This window comes from Grosmannia clavigera (assembly GCF_000143105.1).
Source record: "Grosmannia clavigera kw1407 unplaced genomic scaffold GCSC_144, whole genome shotgun sequence".
NCBI classification, from domain to species: Eukaryota; Fungi; Ascomycota; class Sordariomycetes; order Ophiostomatales; family Ophiostomataceae; genus Leptographium; species Leptographium clavigerum.
This window is the reverse complement of record NW_014040797.1, coordinates 1,174,669-1,202,386: the sequence shown is the minus strand read 5'-3', so window position 1 is coordinate 1,202,386 and position 27,718 is coordinate 1,174,669. Positions and strand designations below refer to the sequence as shown.

General features: G+C 58.9%; 10 protein-coding genes across 10 annotated transcripts; 6 read left to right on the top strand and 4 right to left on the bottom strand.

Moving 5' to 3' along the window:
- Positions 1–178: 178 nt before the first annotated feature.
- On the top strand, positions 179–1,834 carry CMQ_3125 (duf1613 domain containing protein; the record flags this gene model as incomplete). Its single annotated transcript, XM_014317203.1, has 1 exon — positions 179–1,834. The coding sequence occupies one exon, from the start codon at positions 179–181 to the stop codon at positions 1,832–1,834; it is 1,656 nt and encodes a 551-aa protein (XP_014172678.1).
- Positions 1,835–1,952: 118 nt separating this feature from the next.
- CMQ_3044 (intradiol ring-cleavage dioxygenase) lies at positions 1,953–6,758 on the bottom strand (the record flags this gene model as incomplete). Its single annotated transcript, XM_014317122.1, has 6 exons — positions 1,953–2,223; positions 2,286–2,767; positions 2,814–3,040; positions 3,673–6,150; positions 6,324–6,344; positions 6,404–6,758. 6 exons carry the CDS (start codon positions 6,756–6,758, stop codon positions 1,953–1,955), a joined length of 3,834 nt encoding a protein of 1,277 aa, XP_014172597.1.
- Positions 6,759–8,393: 1,635 nt separating this feature from the next.
- CMQ_2758 (dienelactone hydrolase family protein) lies at positions 8,394–9,418 on the top strand (the record flags this gene model as incomplete). Its single annotated transcript, XM_014316836.1, has 5 exons — positions 8,394–8,429; positions 8,500–8,524; positions 8,589–8,645; positions 8,707–8,878; positions 8,938–9,418. The coding sequence occupies 5 exons, from the start codon at positions 8,394–8,396 to the stop codon at positions 9,416–9,418; spliced, it is 771 nt and encodes a 256-aa protein (XP_014172311.1).
- Positions 9,419–11,368: 1,950 nt separating this feature from the next.
- On the top strand, positions 11,369–12,199 carry CMQ_2844 (uncharacterized protein; the record flags this gene model as incomplete). The annotated part of the gene is made up of 1 exon (XM_014316922.1): positions 11,369–12,199. One exon carries the CDS (start codon positions 11,369–11,371, stop codon positions 12,197–12,199), a length of 831 nt encoding a protein of 276 aa, XP_014172397.1.
- Positions 12,200–13,265: 1,066 nt separating this feature from the next.
- CMQ_2801 (groes-like alcohol dehydrogenase) lies at positions 13,266–14,619 on the top strand (the record flags this gene model as incomplete). Its single annotated transcript, XM_014316879.1, has 2 exons — positions 13,266–13,468; positions 13,539–14,619. The coding sequence occupies 2 exons, from the start codon at positions 13,266–13,268 to the stop codon at positions 14,617–14,619; spliced, it is 1,284 nt and encodes a 427-aa protein (XP_014172354.1).
- Positions 14,620–14,867: 248 nt separating this feature from the next.
- On the bottom strand, positions 14,868–15,529 carry CMQ_2728 (ubiquitin conjugating enzyme; the record flags this gene model as incomplete). The annotated part of the gene is made up of 4 exons (XM_014316806.1): positions 14,868–15,052; positions 15,117–15,248; positions 15,317–15,405; positions 15,477–15,529. 4 exons carry the CDS (start codon positions 15,527–15,529, stop codon positions 14,868–14,870), a joined length of 459 nt encoding a protein of 152 aa, XP_014172281.1.
- A 644-nt stretch (positions 15,530–16,173) lies between these two features.
- Positions 16,174–22,335, top strand: CMQ_2734 (WD repeat protein; the record flags this gene model as incomplete). The annotated part of the gene is made up of 3 exons (XM_014316812.1): positions 16,174–16,349; positions 16,414–19,519; positions 19,609–22,335. 3 exons carry the CDS (start codon positions 16,174–16,176, stop codon positions 22,333–22,335), a joined length of 6,009 nt encoding a protein of 2,002 aa, XP_014172287.1.
- Positions 22,336–22,452: 117 nt separating this feature from the next.
- Positions 22,453–25,362, bottom strand: CMQ_3227 (phosphoinositide 3-kinase; the record flags this gene model as incomplete). The annotated part of the gene is made up of 1 exon (XM_014317305.1): positions 22,453–25,362. One exon carries the CDS (start codon positions 25,360–25,362, stop codon positions 22,453–22,455), a length of 2,910 nt encoding a protein of 969 aa, XP_014172780.1.
- Positions 25,363–25,573: 211 nt separating this feature from the next.
- CMQ_2986 (nuclear protein qri2) lies at positions 25,574–26,933 on the top strand (the record flags this gene model as incomplete). The annotated part of the gene is made up of 2 exons (XM_014317064.1): positions 25,574–26,654; positions 26,731–26,933. The coding sequence occupies 2 exons, from the start codon at positions 25,574–25,576 to the stop codon at positions 26,931–26,933; spliced, it is 1,284 nt and encodes a 427-aa protein (XP_014172539.1).
- A 51-nt stretch (positions 26,934–26,984) lies between these two features.
- On the bottom strand, positions 26,985–27,191 carry CMQ_2526 (uncharacterized protein; the record flags this gene model as incomplete). Its single annotated transcript, XM_014316604.1, has 1 exon — positions 26,985–27,191. One exon carries the CDS (start codon positions 27,189–27,191, stop codon positions 26,985–26,987), a length of 207 nt encoding a protein of 68 aa, XP_014172079.1.
- Between the last annotated feature and the right edge of the window lie 527 nt (positions 27,192–27,718).

Sequence of the window (27,718 nt, the reverse complement as noted above, 5' to 3'; positions counted from 1 at the left end):
CTAATCAGTGGGCACTTTATTTATGGGTCTTCGTGCGTCCTGCATACCAGCTGTCAGCAGCTGTCTTTCATTGGTCATTTGCATGCTAAGTACTCCGTAGTCACCGCGCACACGGCCTTCATTATGTGAATGGACGTTCCTCCCCCAATTCGGTGCTTTGGGCACAGCTGTGACTCTCATGGCCGAGCCGATTGACGAGTTTGCCGAAGATGCGGATCCGGTCATCATCCAAACGTCGACCAGCCCCGAAGTAGGACATGTCTGGACATGGGCACCGCTGTGCAGCCGTCCGTGTGCGTTTGGACCAGAGGACTTTTCCGCGGTGATGGACAATCTGATTTACAATCCGAACCAGCTCTCCTCATGGCTGTTCCGTGCCGACATTGTGTATGAAAGCGGCAAAGACATGGGCTCCGTCTCGCCAGCACCACTGCCTGTTTTTGCCGGCTTCAAACTGGCTCGCGAGAGGGTCATTGTACGGCGAATGATCCCGCGCAACACGCTCCGTGACAAACCCATGCTGCAGACATGCCTCTTCTATGAGAGTGCTGAGGCACACGATGTCGACGACACGGATAGCACGTCACACATTGGCAGCGGCGACGAGCCAGTCCGATCATCCTTGGTCATCTACCTGCCCCATGTGGACTGTGCCGCCGAGATGCCGTTCTACCATCCCATGGTCCAGGGCGTTGCATTTCTGCACCAATGGCAGTCGATGGCCAGCACTGGGACCCTGTCAATGCATTTTTCATTTTTCCCACCCGCTGCGATCCAGCCGGGTCTGGAAAAGAAGGGCAGCCATGCGATTCTGGCCCGTGTGGCCCTGAACCTCCTCAACACCGTTCACAAGCATGGCCATGGCAAGGCCAGTGGCTACGTCAAGCGCGTGCATCATGATCGTTTGGTGACGCAGGCTCGTGTGCAGGACCGCTACACCTACCTCAAGGAGAAACATGCGCGCCGACTGGTCGACTCTTGGCAGGAGACTACCGATCCAGCTAAGCACGTGTTCGAGGATCTGGCCATTTCCGCGTTCCTGATGGAGCTGTGGGCCGACATGTACGGCGACGACAGCACCGACGACACGACGACAGCCGCAACGGCGACGGTTCCGGCCAAATTCCCTGGCTTTGTCGACATTGGTTGCGGCAACGGACTGCTGGTGCATCTTCTGAACGAGGAGGGATACCACGGCTGGGGGTTTGATGCCCGCCAGCGCCGCTCGTGGAAACAGTATGGAAACGACGGTAAGATAACGACAGATGCAGAGCTCCCGCTACAGCAAGCTCTCCTTCTGCCCACCTTTCTTATCAAGCACGACAAAGACGCGCCCGTCGACGATGTCTTGGCCACACACAACGGCACGTTTCCGCGCGGCACATTCATCATCGCCAACCACGCCGACGAGCTGACGGCCTGGGCCCCTGTTCTGGCCGCGCTGTCGGACTGCCCCTTTCTGGCCATTCCCTGCTGTAGCCACAACTTTACTGGCGGAAAGTTCCGGGCACCACCACCCTCGGCAGAGAAGCAGGCGTTCCTGTCAGCCGTGTCTTTGGATGCGTCTTCCTCGTCCACCTACGCATCGTTTGTGTCCTGGGTCATGGACGTCGCGGAGGACTGCTCGTGGGAGGTGGAGCGCGAGATGTTGCGCATCCCCAGCACACGCAACGTCGGGCTGCTAGGGCGTCGACGGCGCCGCGTATCCGACAGAGACAGCCGTCCCTTTACTGTAGACCAGGCCTGGGAGGTCATCAACAAGTATGGCGGTGCATACGGTTTTGCCGACAACGTAGCCAAGCTATCTGTAGAGGGGAAGCAGGCGTCTCATTAGACATGTCCGGAAAGAGTCTGCAGGCATTGCAAGTGGTGGCATGGGGAAAATTGTTTGGGCTAGGGGCGTTTGCATACAGCACAGTCCAGTGCGGAACCACGAATGAAAATAAACACGCTCAATCCAAGTCAGGCACAGGCAAGTGGTCCACCAGCTTCATGTGTAGGCCGAGCTTCTTGAGCGACTCGACAGCGTTTTGGTCGCGCAGGTTCTCCGTCTCATCCTCTGTGACGAGCACAAACTCTTGTTTCAGCAGCCAGGAGCCTTCAGCGACTCCGTGTTCGGCGGCCGTGGCTGCATCGACCCGGTCAAGATCGATAATCAGGCTCTTCTTGACGCCGAAGACGGCATCCGACGTCTCGTACGGGTCGCCGCGAAGATAAAGTGCGCTGGCAGATTAGAAGGTGGTTCTGGTCCCAATTTTACGGAGAACAGAAATGGAGATGCCTACGTGATCAGATGATCCCAGCCCTTCTTCTCAAACATGAAGTGGACATGGGCCGGCCGCCAGCAGTGTCGGCCGAGGCGCTGGAGCAGCTTGCCGACCGGTCCATCATGGGGAATCGGGTAGGGCACAGGTTTGATTCCCTTGAACGAGAAGCGACCGTCGGGGCCGGTGACCATGACGCAGCGCTCCGACGGCTCGTTACGGTCGGCATGCTGGACGTCGTAGTGGCCGGTGCTGTCCGTCTCCCAGATGTCGACCTTGACGCCGGGCACGGGGCTGCCGTGAGGGTCGACGATGCGGCAGAGTGCCAGCAGAGGCTCGCCCTCGGGATCGGATGTCATAGAGGCGCCATTCGCCAGCGTGGGAGCATCATGCGTGTGAAACGGTCCGAGGACAGATCCCTCTGTGCAGCCAGCCGGCTTGGGGTGGTTGATGCTATCAACGAGGAGAGAGAGGCCGAGAATATCGGAGAGAAGAATAAATTCCTGTTTCGGGTGAGCAATAGACGCATCGGGGGGTGAGAAGACATACGTTGCGCACGTCGCTGCAGATCTGGCCGGTAGCGACGAGAAAGGAGATGGCCGCCATCCATTCGTCCGTGCTCAGGCGGGTCTCACGAGAAAAGTCATGCAGGTGGCTGACAAGACGGTCCATGAGGTAGCGAAGGCGGGCATCGGGCGTCTGGTCATTGATGCGGATTGTGTTTGGAGTGATGTTGTCGATGGTGAGATCGAGCAGAGAAGGGGTGCCACTGGCAGCTGCGGATTGATGCGTTCCTGACATGGCTGAACGGCTGCCAACGACGAGAGAAGAATGAGTTGTTGAAGGTTGAAGACTTTGTATCAGAGCATACGATATACGGCTCAACAGTTACAAGCCTGTTAATATATCTTGCTACAAAGGCAAGCACGACTAAGAGCTGACAAACATTCAGCTTGCCGGCCAGAATCCACTTCAACACATATAAACACGAACAAGAGGTCAGGAAGGTGCAGATCGCAGGGGCACAACGTTGTTCCCCCTCAAAAGCCGAGACGGGCAGCAATGCGGGGGATCCTAAATCATCGGTTCAGACCCCATCTAATTCTGGACTATGTAATACTCATAATTTTATGCTGTCGTTTCCATCATGCCGATTCATCATAAACGAAGAATAATCCAAACACAATCTTAAAAACACCAGACCGGTACATGCTTACAGCCGTAGCAACCAAAAAGGAAAGAGCGGAAATTCGTCTCTAGATGCACGTGACATCAAAAGAACTTCTGCCTGCAAAACAACATCATCGCCGGCCTCAGTCCAGAGGTGCTGGGGGAAATGGTGCCGGTGGAGGCAGCGCCCGTCGCTCGGAGGCATGTCGCCGGAGAGTCTCTCTTGTGGGCGTCATACGATCGGCGATGGGACCAGCAGTGGTCGGCATCATGCGCCCGCTTGACGGCACATCCGCATCCGAAAACAACAATGCTGCAGATACCGGCCTTCTGGACGGGCCTGACGTATCTGCAGCGCCGCTACTGTTGCTGCTGCTGCCAGCCAGGACACCCGGGGTGGCCCGGTGCAGGCTGCTGGACGTCGAGTGCACAGAGTGCAGCGAATTCATGCTATTCGTCCGGCTGCGGTTGTGCCTCGCAATCACCCGAGACGGGTCAAAGATCTGCGGCCCAGCAGCGCCGGAATTGTTGCCACCACTGCTGCCAAAGCCGCCAAGACCGCCGCTGTTCGCTCGTCGCCGCTTGGCCTTCTGTATCGCCATATCGCCCAGGTCGCCCAGCGTGTCCCCTTGCTCGTCGCCATCGGCCTGTCCATCGGCCATGGTCATCATAGGAGCGTGATGAACATCTTGGCCACGTTTCTTGCCCTTCTTGGGGTCACCTTCTGCGCCGTCTTCGGGTCTGCCAAAGTCCAGGTCCTCGATCTTGGGTGCTCGCCGCACCTCGATGACGCTAAAGGACGGCGGCATGGATGCCGCGCGGTGATCGGCCTCTCGACGGGCCTTGCGCTCGGCATTGCGATGTCGCTGTCCTGTCTCCGGTCGCGGCGGACGCGGCGCTCCTGTTGCACTGGCCAGCAGGGTCTCGAGGTACCGCTGGCGCACACCTGCAAACACCTCCGAGTCGAAGTCGTCCCCGTTGCGGCTGAGCGACAGCCAGGACGTGATGACGCCTGTGACCACCAGCGCCAGAACAGCCAGAAGCTGCAGCACCTGGACCACTAGGATCACGAAGCCGACCGCCGTCGCGCCGATCCGGCTGATCTTCACCTGCGGCAGCAGAAGAAAGCACAGTACTGTCACCAGGGCTCGTGCCGAGCACAGCAGCCACACGCCAAGTGCCATGTTGCGGTGGCCCTCGAATGGACGCCAATATGCATAGAGCGCCAGCATCAAGATATCCAGTAAGCACAGTGCCACCACCTGGGCTGTCGGTGGCCCGCTCGAGCCGACGTTGACGTTGTCAATGTTTGTTGCGTTGTTGTCCGCGCCGCCTCCGCCTAGTATGCAGGCACGGATCAGCTGCAGGAACAGATATACGGCCGGGAACCACCAGCAGCTTGTGCGGAACCGTGCCACCAACCAGCCGTACTGCTTGACAAAGTTTTCGTCCTGGTGCACACCCACACGTATCGGGTCTTCCGTGTTTGCTTTGCCCGTGGTGAATGGGCCGCTCTGCTCCTGCTGCTGTTGGGGGTTAACGACTTCGTTGCCCTTAGTTTTTGTAGTCGTGAACCTGGCAAAGAGCCCAGCACCCATGGTGGGACCATCGTAGTTATCTGCTGCTTTCATCTGGTCGCTTCGAAGTCGGTCCAGGACAATGCGGAGAACCAGGTACGATACTGCCACAATGTACACTACAAACACCACCGCCGCCAGTGCTGTCGGCTTTGGCGAGCTGCTGAGGGTGAACTGAAACACAGCCATCACCATGATGGGAAAGAAGGTCAGCAGCAGTGTTCGCAGTCCGATCTGCACGGCATAACGAGTGTAATGGGTGCGAAAGTACGCCATCGAATCTTGTCGAATGCAGTGCAGCTTCGCCAGGACCTCCAGCAGACTCTTCACACCCAAGAGCAGGGCTGGGAACGCCAGCGAGGCCATCACCAGCCAGAAGAGACTGAGCGTGAAGGCCGATGCTCCCGGTATTCCCAACTGAGACAGCGTGCCAGCGAAGCTCTGCCACATGCCTGGTAGTGGAACACCAGGACGGACGGGATCACCTCCCCAGGCGTAATCGTAAGGGTCGCTGGCGTTGAAGTATTTCCGGCGTGAGAGGGCCGAGGTCGTGTTGTAAGTGAGGGCTGGAATGATGTCGCGCTTGTAGACCTTTCCAGCGAGCCTCCCGCCACCGTTGTTGATAAAAGTCGACCCAGCCCCGCCAACCTGGCTAGAATTGCCTGTGACACCTGCAAAAGCACTGATCTTGTCGATGAGAGGTGTCACGTTGACCAGGCCGACTGTCCAGGCAAAGTTGCTCCACCAGGCCACCAGGATGCTCGGCCAATGCAGCGAAAGCGCACCGGTCAAGAAGATAGACTGTAGCGTTTCAACTAGAAGGAGGACAGACAGCGAATGGGCGTAGTGGGCGCGCATCAAGGGCACGGAAACGTCGTAGGCCGCGGTCATAAAAGAGGAAACAATGGCCACCGCGACAATAACCCCGACGATGGGCGCAATGATGGTCGGAAGGCTCACGGTATTGCCGTTCGTCATGGCAGCTTGGAAACAACCGATCAGAGACTGGGTCGAGTTTGCAAAGATCTGAAGACTGACATAACTGTCAAAGTCGGGAATGCCCATGGCAATCTCCGGGATCGAAGCAGTCTGTTCTTCCGTGAGAGGGAACACCGCATAGCCCATGATGGGGACGCCCGCTGTCAAGGGACAGAGACTGTGGTAGTCAGCAAAACACCTGTTGTAAAATGCAGACGGTTACGTACTGAGCCATATTCACAAAGCACGGATCAAAAGTCTGCATGTAATGGGTTGCGCCATCTAGATACGTAAGAATGGGAAGAGTTTGAAATGGGCGTAAAGGAAAACTTACAGGCCATCAACGTGATAACCACTGCGACGAGGGTCAGCAACCTTGTCTTATGCACTTGACGGAGAAGATTGGAGACTCACACATCAGAGATTCGTTGCGGACGCTGCTGGTTCCATCCAGATGAAAGAGCACCGTCATGTTGTCGGCATAATACGCAGCATCAAACTTGGTAATGTTGAACAAGCTCTGACCGCCGAGGCAGTCGCCGAAGCTGCTAGTATAGAGCGAAGGTGTACGATCGACAGCTAGTTGTCGAGTGACGCCTTTGGAGTCAACCCCCGAGATGAACACGGTTTCATGCGCCGGTCCCATGGCGGCAGCGGTGGTTGGAGAGACAGCCAGGAATAGTGCGAGGAGGAGGCCGATATAGAGAAGAGGAGAGCCATAGCCGGGACGTCGCCAGCCACGTGGCCGTAGTGGTGCGAGAAGTGACATTCTATGAGCCGAACGAAGGTTGAGGTGTTCTAGGGGCGGCGAACGGAGAGAGAAGATGGTAGAGGAGCGCAAAGCATCTTAGATTGCTTTACTGGGATGAACGCCTCATCTGGATAGAAATGACGTCCTATGTAAATATGGAAGCGATTGGATAAGCTGAAAGAGGCCTGGCGACAGAGGCAGCGAAGATTTGGGGGATCTAGTGGTAGGCTCTCGTTTTTTTGCCGAAATAAACAGGCCGTTGTCCTCCTGGCTTGGCTTGGCCCGTACCGTATTCATGTATTGAGCCGAATCCGACAGTCATCAAACAACGTGCGCGACCAGCCACCCGAGCCGGCACGACTGCTGTTAGGGCCGGGAAACAAAGAGGAAAAGGAGCGAAACGGAAGAAGGTTGAGCATTCGTAGGGCGACGTAGAGTGCGGGATCTGTATCGGAACGGTTGCAGTCAATCTGTCTGATAAGGGTGCAAACCGATGTAAGATACTAGGGATATGGCAGAGGGATGAGTTGGATAAATATGAGGTAGAAAAAGAACCCAAGCAATGATATATAACAAAGAGGACAGAGAGCAGGCTTTCGGACGAGCTTCCTCCCTTCCGTTTAAATTTTGCCTCTGCACGCAATTGATGACGATAGCAGCTTTCAAAGCAGGGACACGAGATAAAAATGACTACTCTTGCTGATAAAGTAAGCTGTCTCATTATGGACTTGGCAAGCGGCGGTGACAAGAGGGCGCCAATGCCTGCAGGTAAAGGCTGTAGTACAGAGTAGATGCGAGACACAATAGCAGATAGTCGTCCTATTGGACGCCCCGGTCGTTGCAGCAGCTGGCCCGCTTAGGAGCTAACGATGGCTGGGCCGCAGGCGTACTACGGAGTCTCTTAACTATATTTGTCAACTGTCCGGCCCCTCTGCCAGCGTTTCTAGCGTCGAGAATGGTCGATTTTGCGAGTTTAGGTATTTAAAGTTTGCTGCTGGCTAGAGCGCAATCTCGCTCTGCCAGGCCTAGACGACATGATCAAAGGTCGCTGGTGGGGTACACTAGGATACCTGCAAGCACTTTCAGATCTGTGATGTTGCTTCGGAAAGGCTGAGCTATCACATTCTTTTGTGCGCAATGCGCGATACCGAAACCCCATGTCGCAGGATGGCAAGGCACAAGGCTCTGTCGTGCCAAGACAATCAGCTTTCGGGTACTGCCTTTCGGACGTGATCCTTCTGCAGCAAGCCGGGCTATACTTCGTATCATCTCAAACCCATCCCAGCCGGTCGCTGGGCTCCTCTGTAGGTTTTAGTCCCTCCACCCCAAATAGACCCCACCAAAACAGCTGCGGCTGGCAGGGTTCCCCTCCTTCCTATTTGGTTGTCATCGCCGCAGACAGCCGGACAGCTCCATCTCTCAACTGATTTTCAACCCGTTCAACGCTGTACATTCTGCTTTTATATGCCACCGTCGATTCGCCCATCTGCAGATACCTTTATTGATCTGTATCGCAAGTCAATTCCAAGACTAGCTGTTTCATCAGCATCTCCCGCCCGCCCGTCGACTTCCTATCGTCTTGCCGCAAATTCTCGGAACACCGTTAGCTCTCATCCCCCACGACAACATCGTTCTTTCTATACCTCTATCACCATGTCGTCCATTCCCTCGATCCACGGCCACAGCGCGGTAAGTCTGGAACTGGATGCCTGCCCCAAGTTACCTCGTCCGCTTAGCTAACTGTCTGGTCGCCTTCCAGGCTTGCTGCAACATCCCCCCCATTGGTACGATGCCAATGCGCATTCTCCAAAACTGCCATGCTGCTGACTGACTGGCCAACGCCTACAGTGACGGATGGATACAAGGCCCAAGGAACATACGAAACCATCGGCGGCAAGAAGACCTGTGAGTCTCAACGGCGCCACGAACCGACATCCGCTTGGATCTCCGCACTAACACGGTACAGATACCGTTGGCCCCGATGATGCCACCAAGGCCATCGTCTACATCTTTGACATCTTCGGCTTCAAGAACCAGTCCATCCAGGGTGCCGATATCATTTCCAGCAGCGATCACCACAACAACTACAAGGTGTTCATTCCGGACTGGTTCGACGGCGAGCCGTGCTCTCTCTCCATGTGGGTGCATCCTACGGACGTTGTGATTATTTGACCAGTCTGCTGACCTCTATCGCCAGCTTCCCCCCCGACACAAAGGAAAAGAAAGAGGCGCTCGGCGCTTTCCTGACGAAGAACGCCCCGCCCAAGAACGTCGAGCCTCTACTGGCCTTTGTCAAGGTGCTGAAGGAGAAGTACCCGACCATCAAGTCGTACGGCGTGGTCGGCTTCTGTTGGGGTGGCAAGGTTGTCTCCCTCGTCACGTCCAGCGATGAGAACCCGTTCGCCGTCGGCGCTGAGGTGCATCCGGCCATGGTCGACCCCTCGGATGCGACCAAGATCAAGGTGCCGCTGATCATGCTGGCTTCCAAAGACGAGAACGCCAAGGACGTGGCCGACTTCGAGAGCAAGCTGACCGGACCGCACCACGTCGAGACCTTTGCTGACCAGATCCACGGCTGGATGGCCGCCCGGGCCGATCTGTCTATCGAGCGCAACAAGGCCGAATATTCGCGTGGCTACAAGCTCCTGGTTGAATTCTATGGCAAACACCTGAACTAGGCGACTGAGGAGACCGGAACAGTGACAGCGGCAAGCAAGCTCCACGTATATGAAAGCTACCATTTCACCAAGTTGCTAGAAGACTTGTCGAATCGAAAACGTCCCGAAGACGCGACTCGTGATACTGCCTCGTGGAACCAGTGCCATCTGTCAAGCCAAGTGCATCCGTAGAAACCCCGCATACGACGTACTGTCCAGAATGCAGTATTCTGCTACGGGCGCTGCAAGGCACCTATCCGTACCAAGTAATACGGAGTAGCATGCAAGTTCTGGAGAAACAAATGCTCCGACGCTCGTTCCCCTCTGAGCAGTGGAGTTGGTTGGGTGGTCATGGCGCAGGCCAAGACTATTGAATCGTACCAACAACGATACGACACGGTCCACGCACTATATAAAATACTGTGCTTCAACCCGGTTTTGGCTAGCTTGCTGGCCCCTTTTAACAACGACAACTTTACGAGGACGGCTTTCTACTCGTACACGTAGATTGCTCGATGCCACGGCCTCTTTTCTTTTTGCCCAAATTATTTCATTTTTGTCCTGTAGCAGCCGTCAACCGTGAGCACTGCGCAGTTCCCGCTTTGGATGGATCTGTGAGTTTCCCGCGCAGTGGATGGTTAAATACGAGTATTTGGATCTTACAAGAGGTCACTCTCCAATCTCCAGTGCCGTTGAGACTAGAGCCCAAAGAGGAGATCTAGGACAGAAAAGGGAAGAAACAAAACAAGGGGTCCCACACCAGGTTTTTTTCTTGTACTCTGTGCTCCGTCTATCATATCTTACGAGAAAGACACCTCCCCTGGCAGCCACTGCTTCCGGAGTCTCCTTATTTCTGCATCTTTCGTGTAGCCGGTGGCGAGAAAGCCAAACTATGTATACGCGGGATTAACCTGCTCGAGAATGGTGATCGCCTCTTCAGCTAAGCCGGCACCAGTGTTGATTCGGTTTCAGCGGCACACAAGAAGATATTGCAAGAGGATCAGATAGACAACCGGAGAAAACGAACCCCTGGGAAACAAGTCGGTGGGGCCTTCAAGCACTGACAGAAAGCCTGGAGGCGGCCATTCTCGGTGGTCCTTTCCCTCTTTTGCTCCCCAGCCTGTCGGCCGAGCCCCGGTTTTCCTACTTACTCTTCCAACCACCGTACGAGTTCTCCGTACGGTACTATGTACACTGCGGCTTCACTTGCGCTCTGCTCACATCTCGCCTTCCTCTGGCACATACGTCGTAGCCTCTCGGGTTCCCCTGTTTTTCCGCCGGTCGTTCATGCCACCCTCTTTCCCCCATCTCCTTGGAAGGATTACTGCCTCAGTAACTTCGCAGAAGTTTGTCCTCAGCAGCTGACTATTATACGTCCCCTCTTTCTCCATTGTAAAACCGGCCACCAGGATTGAGCAAGACCGCAACAAAGTGAGACCACTTCCAACCTGGCTGCCCGACAGAAAATAAATATACTTTGATGGGAAGCAAGTCGAGTTGAGCCCCCAAGCTATCTTACATACGACGAACGCCTCTACGCTATACCCCTGATCGCTCTCCAGGGCCCTCATTGCTCTTTTGGTCATCCGTCGTCTTGGTGCCAATCTTATTACGCGTCGTCTGCCTTTTGCAAGTCGAGATTCTCCATCAAGACCCTCTTTCATCAAACTGCAAACATCTTTCTACGTCGTACGCCTCCGACCATTCCACACGTGCCCCAGCTTTCATCCTGTCGCCGAGCCCACTGCGCCTTCAGCAAACTCCTACGCAGCACCTCGCACAGCTGCTAATTTAGAGCAAGCTACTCGGGACCCGCAAAAAACACAGCCTATTCGAACCCTCCAGTCGGTCGACACGGTGATACTCCCAAAAACATTCTCGTCGCCGGCCTGCTCCGTCGTGCTTCATCCGAAGAAATACGCACGCGACTGTTCACCCGGAGTCAAGTGCACGTCGTTTGCACGTTAGAGAATGTCAGCCGCAACTACCGGCTCAGCTACCACGACCATGGTGGCAACTAAAGCTCCCGTCAAGCGATTCGAGCTCCCGGCGCTTGATTTCAACTTTGCCTCGCTGACAGAGGGCACCGACATCCCGCCGCCACTGCCGTCGCCAGTCGAAGAAGCACCACCAAAGGTTGTCAAGGCACCGAAGGTGGCCGTGGCCGTCAAGCCCAAGCCAAAGGCAGCAGAGCCGCCGAAGAACAACACGAATGGCGTGAATGGAGTGAACACCAGCAGTAAGATCAATGGAGCCATGAACGGCGCCACCTCCACCACATGCACCACTGCAGGCCAACTGCCCACCCACTATCGCCCCAGCACCAACGGGAGCCTGAACCGCCGTGTCGATAGAGTCCCTGCGTCTCCCACGCTGTCTGCACACGCTGGAAGTATCCGGCGTCTCTTCAGCCGGAATCTCATGAACGCCGCATATGCTAACGCTGAAGCTGAAGGCCTGAAAAACACACCTAACAGCATTGACATACACCACAGCGTCGCCCGCCCGAACAGTCGAAACACCACAGGCGCGATAGACGAGCGCAAATCAAAGCGCTCGAGCGGCTGGTTCCGCCGGTTACGAGGCGGCGGTCTCACCAGCTCCAGCGATAGCATCAACGGAGACTACGCCGTGTCGAAGCGTGCCAGCATGGTGTTGGAGGAGGCGCCAAAGCCAGCAAAGCCGGCAAAGTCGCCCAGCCCGCCACCGCCGATGATTCCAGAGCTCGCAAAGCTGAAGGCCAAAGTTGAGGTCGACGATGACGGCAGTCTCGGCAGCGACCTGTTTAAAAACATCAAGTAGTTTCAGCGCTGGAGAGAACCGTCCGAGGGAACGGACCTGAAACCATCCGAACAACGCAACTGCTCCTCACTTTAGGGACGGAATGAAGCACCATGTTCGAGCTCTTAACAACACCCTTCGCGACACATTAATACACGACGTACACTTATACATCACACTCCTACAACTATACTACAAATGCAACCCTGTTGTCTCGGTACTCGGGATGGCTTGGCGCAACTACCGACATGAAAGTCTATCATGAGAAAGGGAGGGGAGAGGACAGAAGGTGGTGAAGCAGTGATACCCAAGCTCGTTCATCGGCATCGCACGAGGAATGGACTTTTAATGTGTTTCTTCTGATTTTTTTCCCGCGTCCACTTTGGACACTCTGTTATCACCTTTTTCTCTTTCAAGACTCATGTCTCATCCTTTTTTTCACGACATCGACAACTACACTCTTTTTGCTTATATATTCTGTCTTACTGTCTGTGGCATCTTGTTATCTTTGGTATTCCCCAACCCGATTGCAGCTGTAAGCTATGGCTACGTCGCCCCTAGTGGCAATATTTGTAACTTTTTGTCTTACGATTCATTTTGCACGTGTCTACCCGACAATCATTCTTGGATGGAAGTTTGTTTCAAGCTGCAATTGCTCATTGGGAGCTCTGCTGTGTGCCCCACCCATTGAGAGGTCTGATTTGTGTATAGAATTGACGGCACAACAGTTCTCCATCAATCAATTAGCAAAATGTACGTTTGGACTCCCTGAAAAGGATGCGAGGGAGAAAGGAAGTTTTGTAAATAGCTACAGCTGTCCGTATCAATCAGTGTTGGTGATAAGCCAGACCTCCGCTGAGTTGCGGTGTCACGTGAGGAGTTCGGACCAGGACCTTGTTTCTCATTTGCCGAAGCTTGGACAACCGACTAATGCCGTCATTAGGTGGGTTATATACAGCTTCACGATCCGCTTGAAAGAAGCTTGAAAGGTAAAGATAGCAGAGCAGCCACTTACCTTCCGGTCCCTGCGAATAAAATACGGCCGCAATTCGATAATTTAGTTCAGCTATTGTTATTCACGACCACGATGGCAATGGCTCGACCAGCGCGGCTCGCTCTAGGGTTCGGGACGCGGAATATTCCATTACACTACCGGCCAACAGTCAGTAATGTTTTGGCACGGGGTCCCCGGACGCAGACTGGCGCTCGATTCAAATCTGGGCCGTACGGCTATACTCAGGCAAAGGCCTTGGTGTTTTCCAAGTTTGGCGAGCCGTCTGAGGCCCTGAGGTGAGCGGGCTGCTGTCCAGTTTCTTGTACGGCACTCTGATTGCTGATTCGAATCATTTTTTGCATGCAGCCTCCACACGCACTCCATCTCCCCCACACTACCACCGAAGGCGGTGCTGGTGCGCAACCTAGCGGCGCCGATCAACCCGGCAGACATCAACACGGTGCAGGGCACGTACGGTGGCAAGCCGGCGTTCTCGTCACTGATCGGGACGGCGGAGCCGTCGGCGATTCCGGGCAGCGAGGCCTGCTTCGAAGTGGTGTCAGTGGGCTCAGAGGTGACGACGCTGACAGCGGGTGACTGGGCGCTGCCAGCAGCACCGGGACTGGGCACGTGGCGGACACATGCGCTGGTGGAAGATGCAGACACGGCGCTGGTGGGCATCCCGGCAGCGAAGACGGCTGGTCTATCGCCATCGGCGGCAGCGACGGCGACGGTGAACCCGTGCACGGCATGGCGGCTGCTGCGCGACTTTGTGGACGTGGTGGAGCTGAGCGTGCGCAGCGGCACCGGAGCGGGCGCGTGGTTCATCCAGAACGGGGCCAACAGCGGCGTCGGCCGGGCGGCGATTCAACTGGGTCGGCTGTGGGGTCTGCGCAGCATCAACGTGGTGCGGGCACGGTCGACGGTCGAGGAGACGGCAGCGCTGCACCAGGAGCTGACGGACCTGGGCGCTACTGTGGTCCTGACCGAGGACGAGGTGCAGGAGCGCGGCTTTGCGGCGCGGCTGCGCCAGGACTACATGGGCGGCGAATCTGAGCGCGACAGTCCGCTGCTGCTAGGGCTCAACTGCGTCGGTGGGCGGCCAGCTCTCGGGCTCGCCAAGTGCCTCTCGGACGGCGCCAAGGTGGTGACGTACGGTGCCATGGCCAAGCAGCCGCTCACGGTGCCGGCTGGCATGCTCATCTTCCGCGACCTCTCTTTTGCCGGCTTCTGGTTCAGCCGCTGGGGCACGGTCAACCCGGGCGGCCGCAAGCAAACCGTCGAGGCTGTGCTCGACCTGATCCGCGACGGCAAGTTCCATCCCGGTCCTGCGCAAGACATTCCCTGGACCTGGGACACGCCGGTCGAGACACTCACGGCGGCCGTCAGCGGCACGCTCGAGGGCTACCGGTCAGGCAAGGGTATCTTCGTGTTCAAGGACACGTGAGCGGAGGCAGGATCAAGTCGTGGAGCCCGTGGTCAATAACTCGTAATATCATCTGCAAATAATAGACCGTCCCCTACGCTGCCAATCTATGAACACGCAATAAAGGAAAACAAACAAGAATCATGTTCTGACAGGCACGAGAGGCAGATGACAGCTAGCCAAGTTGTGGTGACTTTGGCTCTCGGCTTCGGTTGCCTGTATAAATGTCTCTCTTGCAGTTCATCTCTGTAAAAAGTCTGCCGTGCTATTTATTGCGGCTTCGGGATCGCGTACTTCTGTGTCCACTCACGCGCAGTTTCCACTGCGGCCTTCTCGTTGTCTTTCCAGGCCTTGGCAACATCGGGGGCCAGTGGGTCGTCGGGGTTGGGGGCGCCCAGAAGGGCCTGGATGGACAGCAGGATGGTGCGAATCTGCAGGGCAGGGGACCAGTTGTCTGGACGAAGAGGTCAGCGAGGAGGGAACAGATCATGTAGATGGAAATATGCAGGCGCGCATACTCTTCAAGACGTCCAGACAAATGCGTCCCAGCTTGTCAACGTTAGGATGGTACAGCTTGGTGAGAAAACGGATCTTTGGCGGTGTCATGGGGTAGTCGTCCGGCAGGAACAGCTCTAGCTTAAAGACGCCACCTAGAGGAGGCACCGGTCAGATCGGGGGCCACAGCCAGGAGAGAACGGCACTTAGAGGGGAAACGAACCCTCGTACGGAGACTGTGACGGCCCGTAGATCTCGACGTCAAAATATCGCAGGTTGTCGGAGTGGGGAATGGCGCTGATGCCGGGGACACTGGACAGAGGGGTGGCGGCAAGGTTAGTGCATAGTTAGGTGGAAAGGAGCCGAGAGGTCTGATTTCTTACGGTTCAGCCATCAGCCGCTCCGTCTCCTTGATGATCCTCTTAGGCAAGGCCATGACTGTTGCACAAACGGTTTTTGGGTGGGTGAATTTGCAGGCGAAAGGCGCGAACAGCTAGTGGGATTCGGATGAGCAGGAAGATGACGGATCTGCTCGTGTTGGATCGTGAGTTTTGAGTCGTATAGAAAAGATAGTCTGTTTGTAAGAGTCTGGGAGGGAGAGACGGACAATGGGGAGAAAAATGCAGTATGCAAGATACGTACGGAAGTAGAGAGGTGCTGATGATCACGGGCAGCTGGTAAGGCTCCCCGCCCTTCTAGCGCCGAAAGCCCCACCTCGGTGGTCTCTCGCCGCTATTGGTCCTCATTCTCTGCTGTATCTACAGAGACCGACCAGCTGGAACTAGCACACCCACCCAAGGCGCATTTGCTGCAGCGTCCTCTAAGAAGTTCAGACTGACAGCTAGCACGTGCATTGAGGGACCACACGCTAAAAGCCACCAAAAGGAAGCTCGCGTGCAACATTCGATTTGCGCATTGTCGCGACCTGGTTCGTACTTTTGCGAAGCCGAGATTGTCGCAAGCGAAAGTCGCAAGCGAAACCCGCAAGGTGCAAGCACACACAAAAAAGACGACACACGGCGGATGCAGCAATCGATGCAAGCTTCGAGCTGTGCTTGCGTGCGATCGTGAGCTTCCGCCATGGCGGCATCGGACCTGGACGGTCTGGACGAGTCGGACGGGTCGCAAAGGTCGAACAAGATCATCAAATCGGCGTTTGACAGCGACAGCTTTGACTCTGATGGAATCATTCACGCCGGGGGGTTGAAGGGCTCGGCGACGATCTCGCCCTGTGGACGAGACGTGGCCGTAGCATCGTGAGTTTTCTGTCTTGTTGATGTTCTTTGATATGGCCTCGTCTGGCTGCTGACAGCAGGCCAGGCCCGAAGGCCTCGCGATCATCGACCTCGACAATCCGTACAGCGCGCCACGGATGCTCAAGAGTCACGGGATGCCATGGCTGGTGGTGGACGTGCAGTGGTCACCGTTTGCGGCACGGGACTACTGGGTGGCATCGACGGCAAATCATCGGTGCCTGGTGTGGAACCTCAACCGGGCAGACGACTCGAGTGCGGGCTCGGTAGAGCACTCGCTAACCGGCCACCGGCGGTCGATCACGGACGTCAACTTCTCGGCACACCACCCGGACATGTTGGCGACCTGCTCGGTGGACGGGTATGTGCACTGCTGGGATCTGCGGCGGGCTAACACGCCGGCACTGACCTTTATCGACTGGGCGGCGGGGGCGACGCAGGTCAAGTACAACCGGCAGGACGAGCACGTGCTGGCATCGTCGCACAACCGATGCGTGCACATCTGGGACGACCGGAACCCGGCGATACCGATGCGGACGATCGAGGCACACACGTCCAAGATCTACGGCCTGGACTGGAACCGCACGCGCAGCACGTGTTTAGTGACGTGCTCGCTGGACAAGACGATCAAGTTCTGGGACTATGCCAAGCGCGGCCACGCGGCCGTGGGGGGCACGCGGACCAGCCTATCGACGCTGTCGACGCTGTCGGACCTGGTGGACTTGTCGGCGAGCGGCAGCATGGGAAGCGGCGGGCCGATCAACGATGACGACGTGCCGGAGCGGGTGATCCGCACGCATTTTCCGGTGTGGCGCGCCCGACACACGCCCTTTAGCGGTGGCCTGCTGGCAATGCCGCAGAACGCACCCGGTCACCTGTACCTGTACGATGCGCGGCCGACGGCGGCCCAGCAGCAGACGGAAGACCCGGCGGCAGCCAACGAACCGGTAGCGGTATTTGGCGGCCACGGACACCACAAGGTCAAGGAGTTCCTCTGGCGGACGCGCGGCGAAATCGACAACGACGGGAGTGACAACCGCGAGTACCAGCTAGTGTCGTGGGGCAACGACAGCAAGCTAAGGCTGCGGCGGTTCGACGGGCCTGACCTGGCCACGGTGGGCTTTCATCGCGGACAGCCGGCGCCGAAGAACCTGAGCATCACGCGCAAGGGAGCGGCGTACAAGACTTTCCGCGTGCTGGAAGACCTGGGCGATTACGAAAAGCGGAGCGCGACGATGAGCAGCGTGCGGCCGTACAGTCGGCGTGAAGCATCTGCGGCGGTGGCAGCAGCAGTAGCAGCAGCCGCAACGGCGACGACGACGACGGCGACGGTGACGACGATGGCTGGAGCAGCATCGTCACCACCGCCACGGGCACTGCTGCCGCGAACAAGTTCGATGCGTGACGTGCTGGCATCGCCAGCGGCGACGCCTCGGCGGGGCAAATACGACAAGCGAGCGTCGTGGCGGAACCCATCGATGCGGGCGACAAAGGCGTCCGGACGGCGAGAAAGGGATCGCAGCAATGCGCAGCTGGACTGGATGAAGGGTGTGACGATGAGTAAGCGACGATGGGACGACGTGATGGACGAAGGACACCGGCGACGGGCGTCCAACGAACGGATGGAGGACTCGACAACGATGACGGCAATGTCCGGGATGTCAGTGATGTCGGGGCTGACAGGGACGGGAACGGGAACGGCTACAGCATCGCTGTCGTCGCCGCTGCAGCTATCAGCACACGGGACGTCGCTGAGCGGTGGAGGCGACTACTACGGAGGCCCAGAGACGATCCAGGAAGAGATTGTGCGGATCACTGACAAGCTGCCACGGGTGACATGGGAGGAGATCGACATGGACAACCTGTCGCTGACGGCGGCAATGAAGGGACCGTGGGGAGCCGAGGGCCAAAGCGTGTACGTCAAGGTGCGGGTGGTGGTACCGGCGACATATCCGCAGACGCGAGCACCCCGTTTCTACGTGGAGAACAGCTCGCTCATGCCGGCAGCGACACAGGACCGGGTGGCAGCCGAGTTGCACGTGATTGGGGCGGAGTTTCTCAAGCGGCGACGCAACTGTCTGCTAGCAGCGTTCCGGTATCTGCTAGGGGCAGCAGACCTAGGAGCGAGCTTGGCAGTGCTGGAACGGCCGACGGTGGCATCATGGCTGGCGGGCGAGGGAGCAGGAGGAGGAAGTGGTGGTGGTGGTATTGGAGGGGGAGAAGGTGGTGGTGGAAGTGGTGAAGTGGGAATCGGGGCCAAAGGAGACGACAGCAGCAGCAGCAGCAGCAGCAGCGGAAGCGACGGCAGCGATAGCGATATCGACTCGGCCATGGCAGCAGCAGACGCAGAAGCAGCAGCTGCAGCAGGCATTGGGCCGGAAATGCAGCCACAGGGACCACCACCGCCTCCCCGGAGCTGTGGCGCGCGCTTCAGCCGCGACGGACGGCTGGTGTGCTTCTTCCTGACCAAGGCAGGACGGGCGAGCGCGAAGCTTCTGTTTGAGCCACCGCCACCGCCGACAAGCGAAGAGCTGGCCGAACTGGAGAAGCCGGTCTTCATCGGGTTCGGCCGGGTGCTGACGACGGGAGCCGGCAGCGGACACAGGGGCCGGCGACGGTACAAAAACAACAACAACAGCAATCACAGTCCCGGTCACAACCAGTCGGGACGAGCACGATCGCCTTCGCCGTTGTCGCTGTCATCCTCGCCGTTGTCGTCGCGGTCAGACGGGTCGGACAGCGACTCGGCATACTCGTCAACCTCCTCGTCGTCCTCGTCATCCTCGTCCTCGTCGGAGACGGCGGGCAAACACGGCAGCAGCGCCTACCAGCAATCGGTGCGGAACATGGTGGACCCGTGGTCGATGAACATGGGCTTCCAGCGGCGGATTGTGCGGCGGGGAGGCGGCGGCCGGGCTGCCCGACGACGGATGCTGCTGCTGGGTGGCGGTGGCAGCAGCGACGGCGAGGGTGGAGGGGTTGGCGGAGGTGGAAGCGGAAACAACATTGGTGACGGAGGAAGCGACCTGATGATGCGGTCAGGAACACTGGATGCCGACCTGGAGCTGCCGCAAGGGCCGAAAAGCACGGTATCGGTGGTGGACATGCGGTCGTGGCTGCCGTCGAAGCGGGAGCTGGCAAGGGAGTACGCCGTTTTTGGCGATGGAGCAGAGGTGTGTGTGCGCACAACGCCGGCGTGGCCGACAAGTACGGAGAGACGGATCTGGGCCACGTGTGGCGATATGCGGCGCTGCTGCTCAAGTCGGACGTGCCGCTGCGGCTGGCGACGATGCTGGCGGACGGCGGACGACGACAGCGGTCGGTACTGGTGATTGCACGAGAGGCGACGGCAGCAGCAGCAGCAGCAGCAGTAGCAACAACAGGCCGGAGCAGGACCGGAGAGAAGCAGGCCGGACGAACCGGCGACAGGCTTGCAGGCCGAGTGAAGTGGGGCCTGCATCCATTGGCACGTGACTTTGTGGACGACCTCTTTGAGCACTTTGAGCAGCGGGCCGACATGCAGATGCTGGCGATGCTGTCGTGCATCTTTGGCGAGTCATTTGAAGAGGACAGCGTGGCGTATGCGGAATCGCACATGTCGCAGCCGGACACGCCGCTGCCGATGAAGGCGCCGTCGTTCTCGCTGGACTACGTGCCGACGACGCGCGGGTTGGTGCACGGGGCGCCGTCGTGGCAGCTGTTGCCAGCCGGCAGCGGTCACGGGATCAGCCACACCAGCAGCAGCAGCAACACGGCACCGCCGACGGCCGTGTTCTACGACGGGTCCATTGACCCGGACGACGGCAGCGGTGGCAGCGGTGGAGGTGGTGGTGGTGGTGGTGGGATGGGCGAGTACGACGTGGACGACGACGGCTTTGGCGACTACGACGACGTGGACGGCTATGACGACGACGATTTCGGCTACGGCGACGACAACACGACCGTGTGGGAGGATGCAGCAACAGCAGCAGCATCGGCGACGGTGTTCTCGCACAACAACTCGTACTCGGGCGGCGAGACGCCACCAAAATGGGGAGACACCAACTCAAACGGACTGTCGTCGTCGCCGCGCTTCAGCCTGGCGGCCAGCCGGTTCTTCCGCCGCGGCAACAACGCGGTTGTGTCGGCTATTGCAGCCAGCATTCCACAGACGCTGACGACGCTGTTGTCGTCATCGCCGCAGGATCGGGCTGGAAGTGCCGAGGCGAACACAGGCTCGCACACGCACACGCACACGCACACAGCCACGACGATTCCGACACGGCGGATGTCGTCGGCCGCCATGCAGCCACGGCTGTCGCCTCCGGCCGGCCGCCACCCGCTACCCTATGCAGTGCAGCCGCTGAGTCATGCTTACAAGCAGCTGCTGCTGCACTCTACGTCGGCCCACCGAGACATTCCCATTCCGTCTCCGGCCAATGGACGGCGGCTGGCAGCGTCGACGTCGACATCGCCGCGAACCGGTAGTGGCGGAGGGAAGACGGGCAGCAAGCTGCTGTCGTCGTCACCGCTGTCGTCGCAGGATCATGCAGGGCCGGCACGCAAGCGGCCGAGTCCGGCCGAGACGATCTTTGGCAACCTGACGTCGGGCAACCTGACCTGGGCAGCGTCAGCGCTCTTTGGAGGAGGAAGCGGAGGCAGCGGAGAGGGAAGAGGATGCGTGACGGTCGGGGGGCCGTCGGATCCAGGCACGGCGGCGACGTCGGTGTCGGACGACGGGCGACGACGCGAGGACACATTAGCGGCAGCAGCAGCGTCAGCGGCCGTCAAGGGGGCACGAGCGCAGGCCGAGGCAGCCGGCACGACGCTGGTGGCGGTGGACATTCATGTGCGGACGTGCAACGACCACCTCTTTGACGACGACGGCTGGATGGTAGCGTCGCTGCTGGGAAGTCCACGGCGGCGACGGCGGCAGTACGCCGAGTACCGGTACGCATATTCGGAGCTGCTGCAGGTATGGGGAGAGCCGCTGGCCCGGTTGGAGGTGCTCAAGTTCAACGTGTTGCGGGAGGATGCCATGAAGGCGGTGGGCCGACCGGCCATGGCCAGTGGCAGTGGCGGGACGGCATCGCCGTCGAGCAGCCGACGATCACGGCTGCAGGCAGTACGGGACTCAGGGCGCGGGCTGGATGCGGTGGGCGTGTGTCCGCAGTGCGAGATGCAACTGGAGCCGGCCGAGTACGAGAGCACAGCCACGGGAAGCACAGCCACCGAGAGCACAGCCACAGCCACAGCCACGGCCACGGCCAAGACACACCGACACGCCGCCAAGAACGGCGGTGCGGTGGGTTCCTGCCAGCGATGCCGATTGACGCGGGCGCAGCTGCGGTGTGTGTACTGCACGGAGCCGGTGGACGCGTTGTACCTGCCATGTTTTGGGTGCGGCTGCGCCAGCCACCCGACCTGTCTGCGGGCCTGGTACGCGGCCGGCGAGCGGTTCTGTCCGGCCGGCGACGAGTGCGCGTGCGCGGAGGAGGCGACGAGCGGCCGGGTCGAGAGCTGGACGGCGATGCAGGCGGAGCTGGCGTGGGGGGGTGGCGCAGGAGGAGGAGGGGGTCTGCACAGCATCAGTGTCCTCGGGCCGTCAGCACCTGTCAGCACGCACAAGGCCAAGGGCCTGATCGAGCAGGCACGCCAGTCGGCCCACTACGCGGCATCGTCCTCGTCGGCCTCGCTGCTGTCACCGTACGGACAGCACGCCGGCGGTGCCGGTCGTTCCTCTCGACTGCCGCCGTCAGGCCTGCAGCAGCAGCTCTACAGCCGACGACAGCAGCAGGAGGAACAGGAGCGACAGCAGCGATTTCCACCCTGGGACGAACGGCCACAACAGCAGCAACAACAACAGCCACAATCCCAGCCACAGCCACAGCCACAGCCACAGCCGGCACGCTTCAGCCTGTCGAGTCGGCTCTTGCGCGGCCCAACACTACTGCGACAGAGCAGCGGCAACCAGCACGACCAGCACGACGGCAACAGACAGGGGGGATAGGATTATTGGTCGCGTTGCGTTGTCTTTTGGTATTTTGTGTCTCTGGCGTCTCTTGGTCTTGGTCTCTTGTCTTCTTGTCTATCACATCTTCTAATAATACATCCCCCTGCTTACCCTTTACGCCCGGAAAGCCTGGACGAACTCGTGCAGACGATCGATGACGACGGGCACAAAAGCGTTGAGGTTGTCGTCGATGACGCGCTCGAGGTGGCGCATGGCGTCCTCCTCGTTGAGCTCGAGGTGGAAGCGGTCCTGGACCTTGAGCACGGTCTTGTCGGGTTCCCAGAGGATGTCGGGGATGTTGGCGTCGACCATGAGGCTGAACAGGTTGAGGATCAGGTTGCTGGACTTGCGCAGGGCCGAGTAGGCGAGAAAGCAGTACTGCTTGAACTGGCGGTAGTGCTCGGACCCGCTGCCGCCCATGGCCTCGACCATCTCGCGGCTGAGCTTCATGGCCGGGGCAAACGGCTTGGGATCACGGCCGAGGATGAAGCCAAAGTCAGCGTGAAAGAAGCGACCGTCCGGCGCGAGCAAGAGGTTGTCGAGATGGCGGTCGCCCACGCCGAGAATGTACGTGATGACGCAGTAGCCCGCGCACGACCGGACAAACGTGTCGAGCGTGCGGGCCTGCAGGCCCAGCGGCCCGTTCGGATCGCCGCTGTGCTGCCGCAGATACGCCAGCGCCGCGTTGGGCGCGCCACGATAGCGTGCGGCCAGGCTCTGCAGGCTCGCCGACGGCACAAACTGCGTCAGGCCCATGCGGCTGCTCGTCGCCAGGATCTTGTACGGCGTCAGCCGCAGGTCCAGGTTCTCCTTGCGCAGCAGCTGGTCCATCAGCGTGATGATCTGGATCACCAGCTGGTCCTGCCGCAGATCATCGCCCATCTTGAACAGAATCGGATACCGTCCCCCGTCCACGTCCCGGAAGGCCACCTTGATCGGATGCAGCGACGACTTGAACACCGCCACGTCGTCCGGCCCCGTTGCTGCGCCCACCACCATCACCGACGGGTCCAGCGGCAGTGCTAGCGGTGGCTCAATCGTCGCCAGCTCGTTGCGTCCGTCCGTCAGAAATTGCCGCACTCGCTCGCCCCGACGGGCCATCGGCTCGTGCGCCTCCTTGACTTCGCCCGCAATCTTGGCCATCACCGCCACCCATTCGGCCTGTCGCCGCAGCATCTGCCGCGTCTCTGCTCCGCCTGGTCGTCGCTCCAGCTCGGCCATGAAGTCGTACGCCACCTTGCGGTATACTGCTCGGTTCTCCGCCGTCTGCGCCATGCTGTGGTCGTCGCATTCCACCATCAGATACCAGTAGAAGTAGTTGCCTAGCATCAGGTTGCCAGCTGCCCGTGCGATCAGAAATCGTGCCAGCGATGAGTTGTGAGGGTTGTGTGTGTTCGCGTTCGCTTGTGCTTCGTCTTGCGAGTTCATCTGTGCTTCCTCCTCTTCTCCTCCTCCCCCTTCCCCTCCCCCCATCTCAAACTTCAAGGCCTGCACGAGCTGCAGCAGGTACAGCAGCAGCTCGCTGTCGTCAGCCTTGCGCAGCCGCTCGACCGCATACGCCCGCACCGACCGGTGATCAAATGTCGGTCCCAGCAGCTCCAACGCGTCATCCACGTCGATGTTGGTCCACCGCCCCAGCACCTGCACCGCCTGCTTCGCCTCCGCCCCGTCGCCCCAGCTGACCGACTTGACAAACTTGGTCACCGCCTTCTTCTCGCGCGTCAGGTGGTATCGGAACTTCCACACGAGGTCCTTTTCGTCTGCCGTCAGCACCTGTGTCGGTGGATAGGACATGATCACGTTCAGCTCGTCCCGGTTCTTCGCGTTCGGCTTGAGGTCCTTGTCCAGCGCCCCGTGTCGGTGCTGCGTCCGCACCAGTCGCCGGTGCTTGCTCTCCGCTGGATTGTCACGTGCTCCCACCTCAGCATCGTACACCCGCATCAACCGTGCCATGCCCTCGCCTCCGGCACCAGCACCTCTACCGCCGTCGATCCCCGGTCCAAAGTGTACTTCAGGTGCCGGCTTCAGCACGACCCCCGACTGTGACGCCGACATGTTCTGCAGCGCTGAGATCGCTGGCGGCGGGTATTCGTGGTCCACAAACACCACCGGGAAGTCGAACCGCGGAAACTCCACATTGAGCAGGAATCGTGACGGTCCTGGACGCCTGTTGGCCCCGTGTGCCTCGTCCGTTCCGTCTGCTCGGCCAGTTCCGTCTGAGCCCCCCTCGTCGAGCCCCCGGGGCTGCCGCAGCGACGACGCCGCTCGCTGCATGCTGCGTCGCTCAAACCCCCGGAACACCAGCTGGTCCAGCCATTCGACCCGTGGGATCTCGCCCATCTCGTGCTTTTTGAACAATCGGTCCATCCGCTCGACTTCTTCGGCCTCGGCGTCGTGCTCGCTAATGTCCTTGCCGTCCTCCTCCTCGATCGTGTTCTTATCCCTGTCGTCATCGCCGTCACCGTACGCCACCACCCGCTTCTGCTCGTCCTTCTGCCGACTCTGCTTCGTCCTCTTCTTGCGGGGAAAGGCCGGTGTCTTGCTGTTGTCGTAGCCGTCTGCCTCGGCCAGCCGGTGCACTACGCACTTGTACCGGCCCTTGTGCAGCTGGTTCTCGCCGTCAAACAGCGGGATCGTCGTTCCGCCAAACGGTACCGCATGGCCTCTCGCACCCGTTCCGCCACCCGTTGGCGACACGTCCCATACCGTGATGGCAACGCTGGCGTCACCTGGAAGTCCAGAGTAGCGGATCGGCAGCGTCAGCCATTCGTTCCACTTCCGCTCCGCCTTGAAAGCTCGGTACGCTGTCTGCACCGGCACCGTCAGCGGCTTCGATCCCGCCCACACCTGTGCCGTTGCATACAGGTCCGAGTGTAGACTCGTGTTGGCCCCAACATGACGGATCTCCGGATGCGTCACCAGCGTCGAGTCGAGAAAGGGCGTCTCCTCGCCTTCGAGGCTGACAATCCGGATGCTGACCTGGAGGTTGAGCGCCTCGGAGCTGGCAAACGAGAACGGCTCCATTCGCGCTGTGGTGTGTCTGCTGTCGTCGAAATGGCGATTGTGTATGTACCCAGACTCGTTCTTGTCACATGCAGCAGCTCCTTGAGCTGCTTATCGATACAGGTAAGTGCTTACGTAATATATCCCCTCCTTCTATTGACGGTCGACCGCGTTTAATCAGCGCGTCTAATCACAGTAGCCCGTTTTCAGCCAGCAGCAACCACAACTCACCATGACCGACATGGACATGACCCAGGACAGCTGGGATGGCGCGAACACGGACCAGATGCTGGGCGTGGAGCAGTCGCTCGAAGATCGGCGGCGGCTGCAGCAGGGTTTCCGCAGCCTGATCAAGCAGACGACGACGGACCAGACGCGATTTCTGGACGCCAAGGCCGAGGCGCTGCACACGGTGCTGGAAGAGTCAGACACGCTGCTGCAGCGGACCAAGCAGACGAGCGAGGCAGCCATTGATGCGGCACTGGTAATTCGCATCTCCGAGCTGGCTTACAAGCGGACGACGCACTTTCTGGCCGACCGTGCCGACGACAGCGGCGTCAACCTGGAGGACTTTGTGTCGCGATGCAAGGACTACATGCAGTTTGGCCGCGGTATTGACGATGAAGGCTCGCCAGATCTGTCACGGGAGCAGCGACGGCGCCGCAAGGTCGAGGCAGCCGCCCACCGGCAAGGTGGACGAGAGGAGGTGCACGACGGGAACGAAGAGGACGAGGCACAAGGAACGGACGACGACGACGACGAGGCCGGCACATCCAGCAGTGCTGCCAAGGCCGATCTGGACTGGACGCACTTTGGCCAGTACGCCTGTCTGCCGCATGTGCGACGGCCTGGACTGGCACGTTTCTTGCCTCGGGCCACACTGGCCGGCGACGAGAAGACACGGGTGGTGATGCGCAAGCGCACGGCGGCTCTGCGGCTCAACGAGCTGCAGGAGGTCCGGCCACAGGTGCTGCGACCCGGCGACCTCAATGTGTCGCAGAACAGCGACCTGACGGCGCTGGCCACCGACATCCTGCAGCAGCTGCGGCGCGCGGCCGAGCACGGCCAGGCCAAGGTGCAGCGGGCGTACGAGCAGGCCGGCGGCGACGGCGACGACGAGGACGACGAGGCCCTGCTGCGCCGCCTCATGGACCGCTACGGCATCCGCAGCGACGGCGGCGTTGACCTCATCCGCTTCGCCATCAACCCACGCTCCTTTGCCCAGACAGTCGAGAACTTCTTCTACATCAGCTTCCTCGTGCGCGACGGCCGTGTCGGCCTGGCCTATGACGACAACGGGCTGCCATCAATTTGTGAGTTTTGTTTCCTTTTTCGTGGGTTTTTCTTCCTTTTCTTTCCCTCCCCTTCTTTTTCCTAATCACCCCTCAGACCCCATCTCCGAAGAGGACACCGAAACGGCCAAGGACAGCTCCGGTCCCGAGGAGGACACGCGGAAGCACCAGCTGATCCTATCCATGGACATGGCCATGTGGCGCGACGTCATCGAGACGTTCAACATTAAGAAGCCCATGATAGCCCACCGCGAAATAGCGGGTGAGAAGCATCCCAACGGCCGGGCCTGGTTCACCTGAGAGATGTGCCTTAACAAAACAAAAAATGAATACGAAAACGCTGCTGCTAATCTACCATATTCCGTCGTTTCTGCCGGCTCGTGCGTATGACGGCTCTCCATCCCACTTTGGCACGAGGTTCGCGAACATCTCGTCCCGGTTGTCCAGCAGGTCAAAGTGCGTCTTGCCCTCGTACAGCCAGAAGACAGCGTGGGGACCTCGGCGACCATGGGCCGCACCCAGTCGAGCAGTGCGTTGACGTCCTCGTACCGGAGCCATACTTATTGGAGAAGGCGGCGCCGGAATAGCCCAGGATGGCAACTCGGGCCAGCTGCTGCAGCGGCCTCGAGCGCGATGACAGAAAGCAGTGGAAATTTGAGTGCACATGCAGTTTACACATTTCGCTTGTCGAATACAGCACAAATGCAACCGTGTAAGCCTAGTCCGAATCCATGCATATGCATGACCGCGCCGAACTGCTGCAGGCCATAATATGGTCTGGTAGTCGGCAATACTCTCGTCCCAGGCTGGAAACGGAGCAGCCTCGACAAGAAAGGGCTCTCGTCTTCATATGCTAATCCAATGGAGCATTTCCCCTGGTCCCGTGGCTTCTTGTTCTTTGTCCAGAACTGCTTCCGTAAAGGGAAGTTGCCGCTTCTGGTTAACACGGCGCGCCTTCCTTCTTTGTCTCCCACTCTCATCTGCGCAGCTGTCCTGTAACTTCAAATATCGAGTCTGTCTCGATTAATATGAAATGCGCAATGCGAGGAATCCTCAGAAGCTCAGCCGTAAAATTTTCCGCCAAT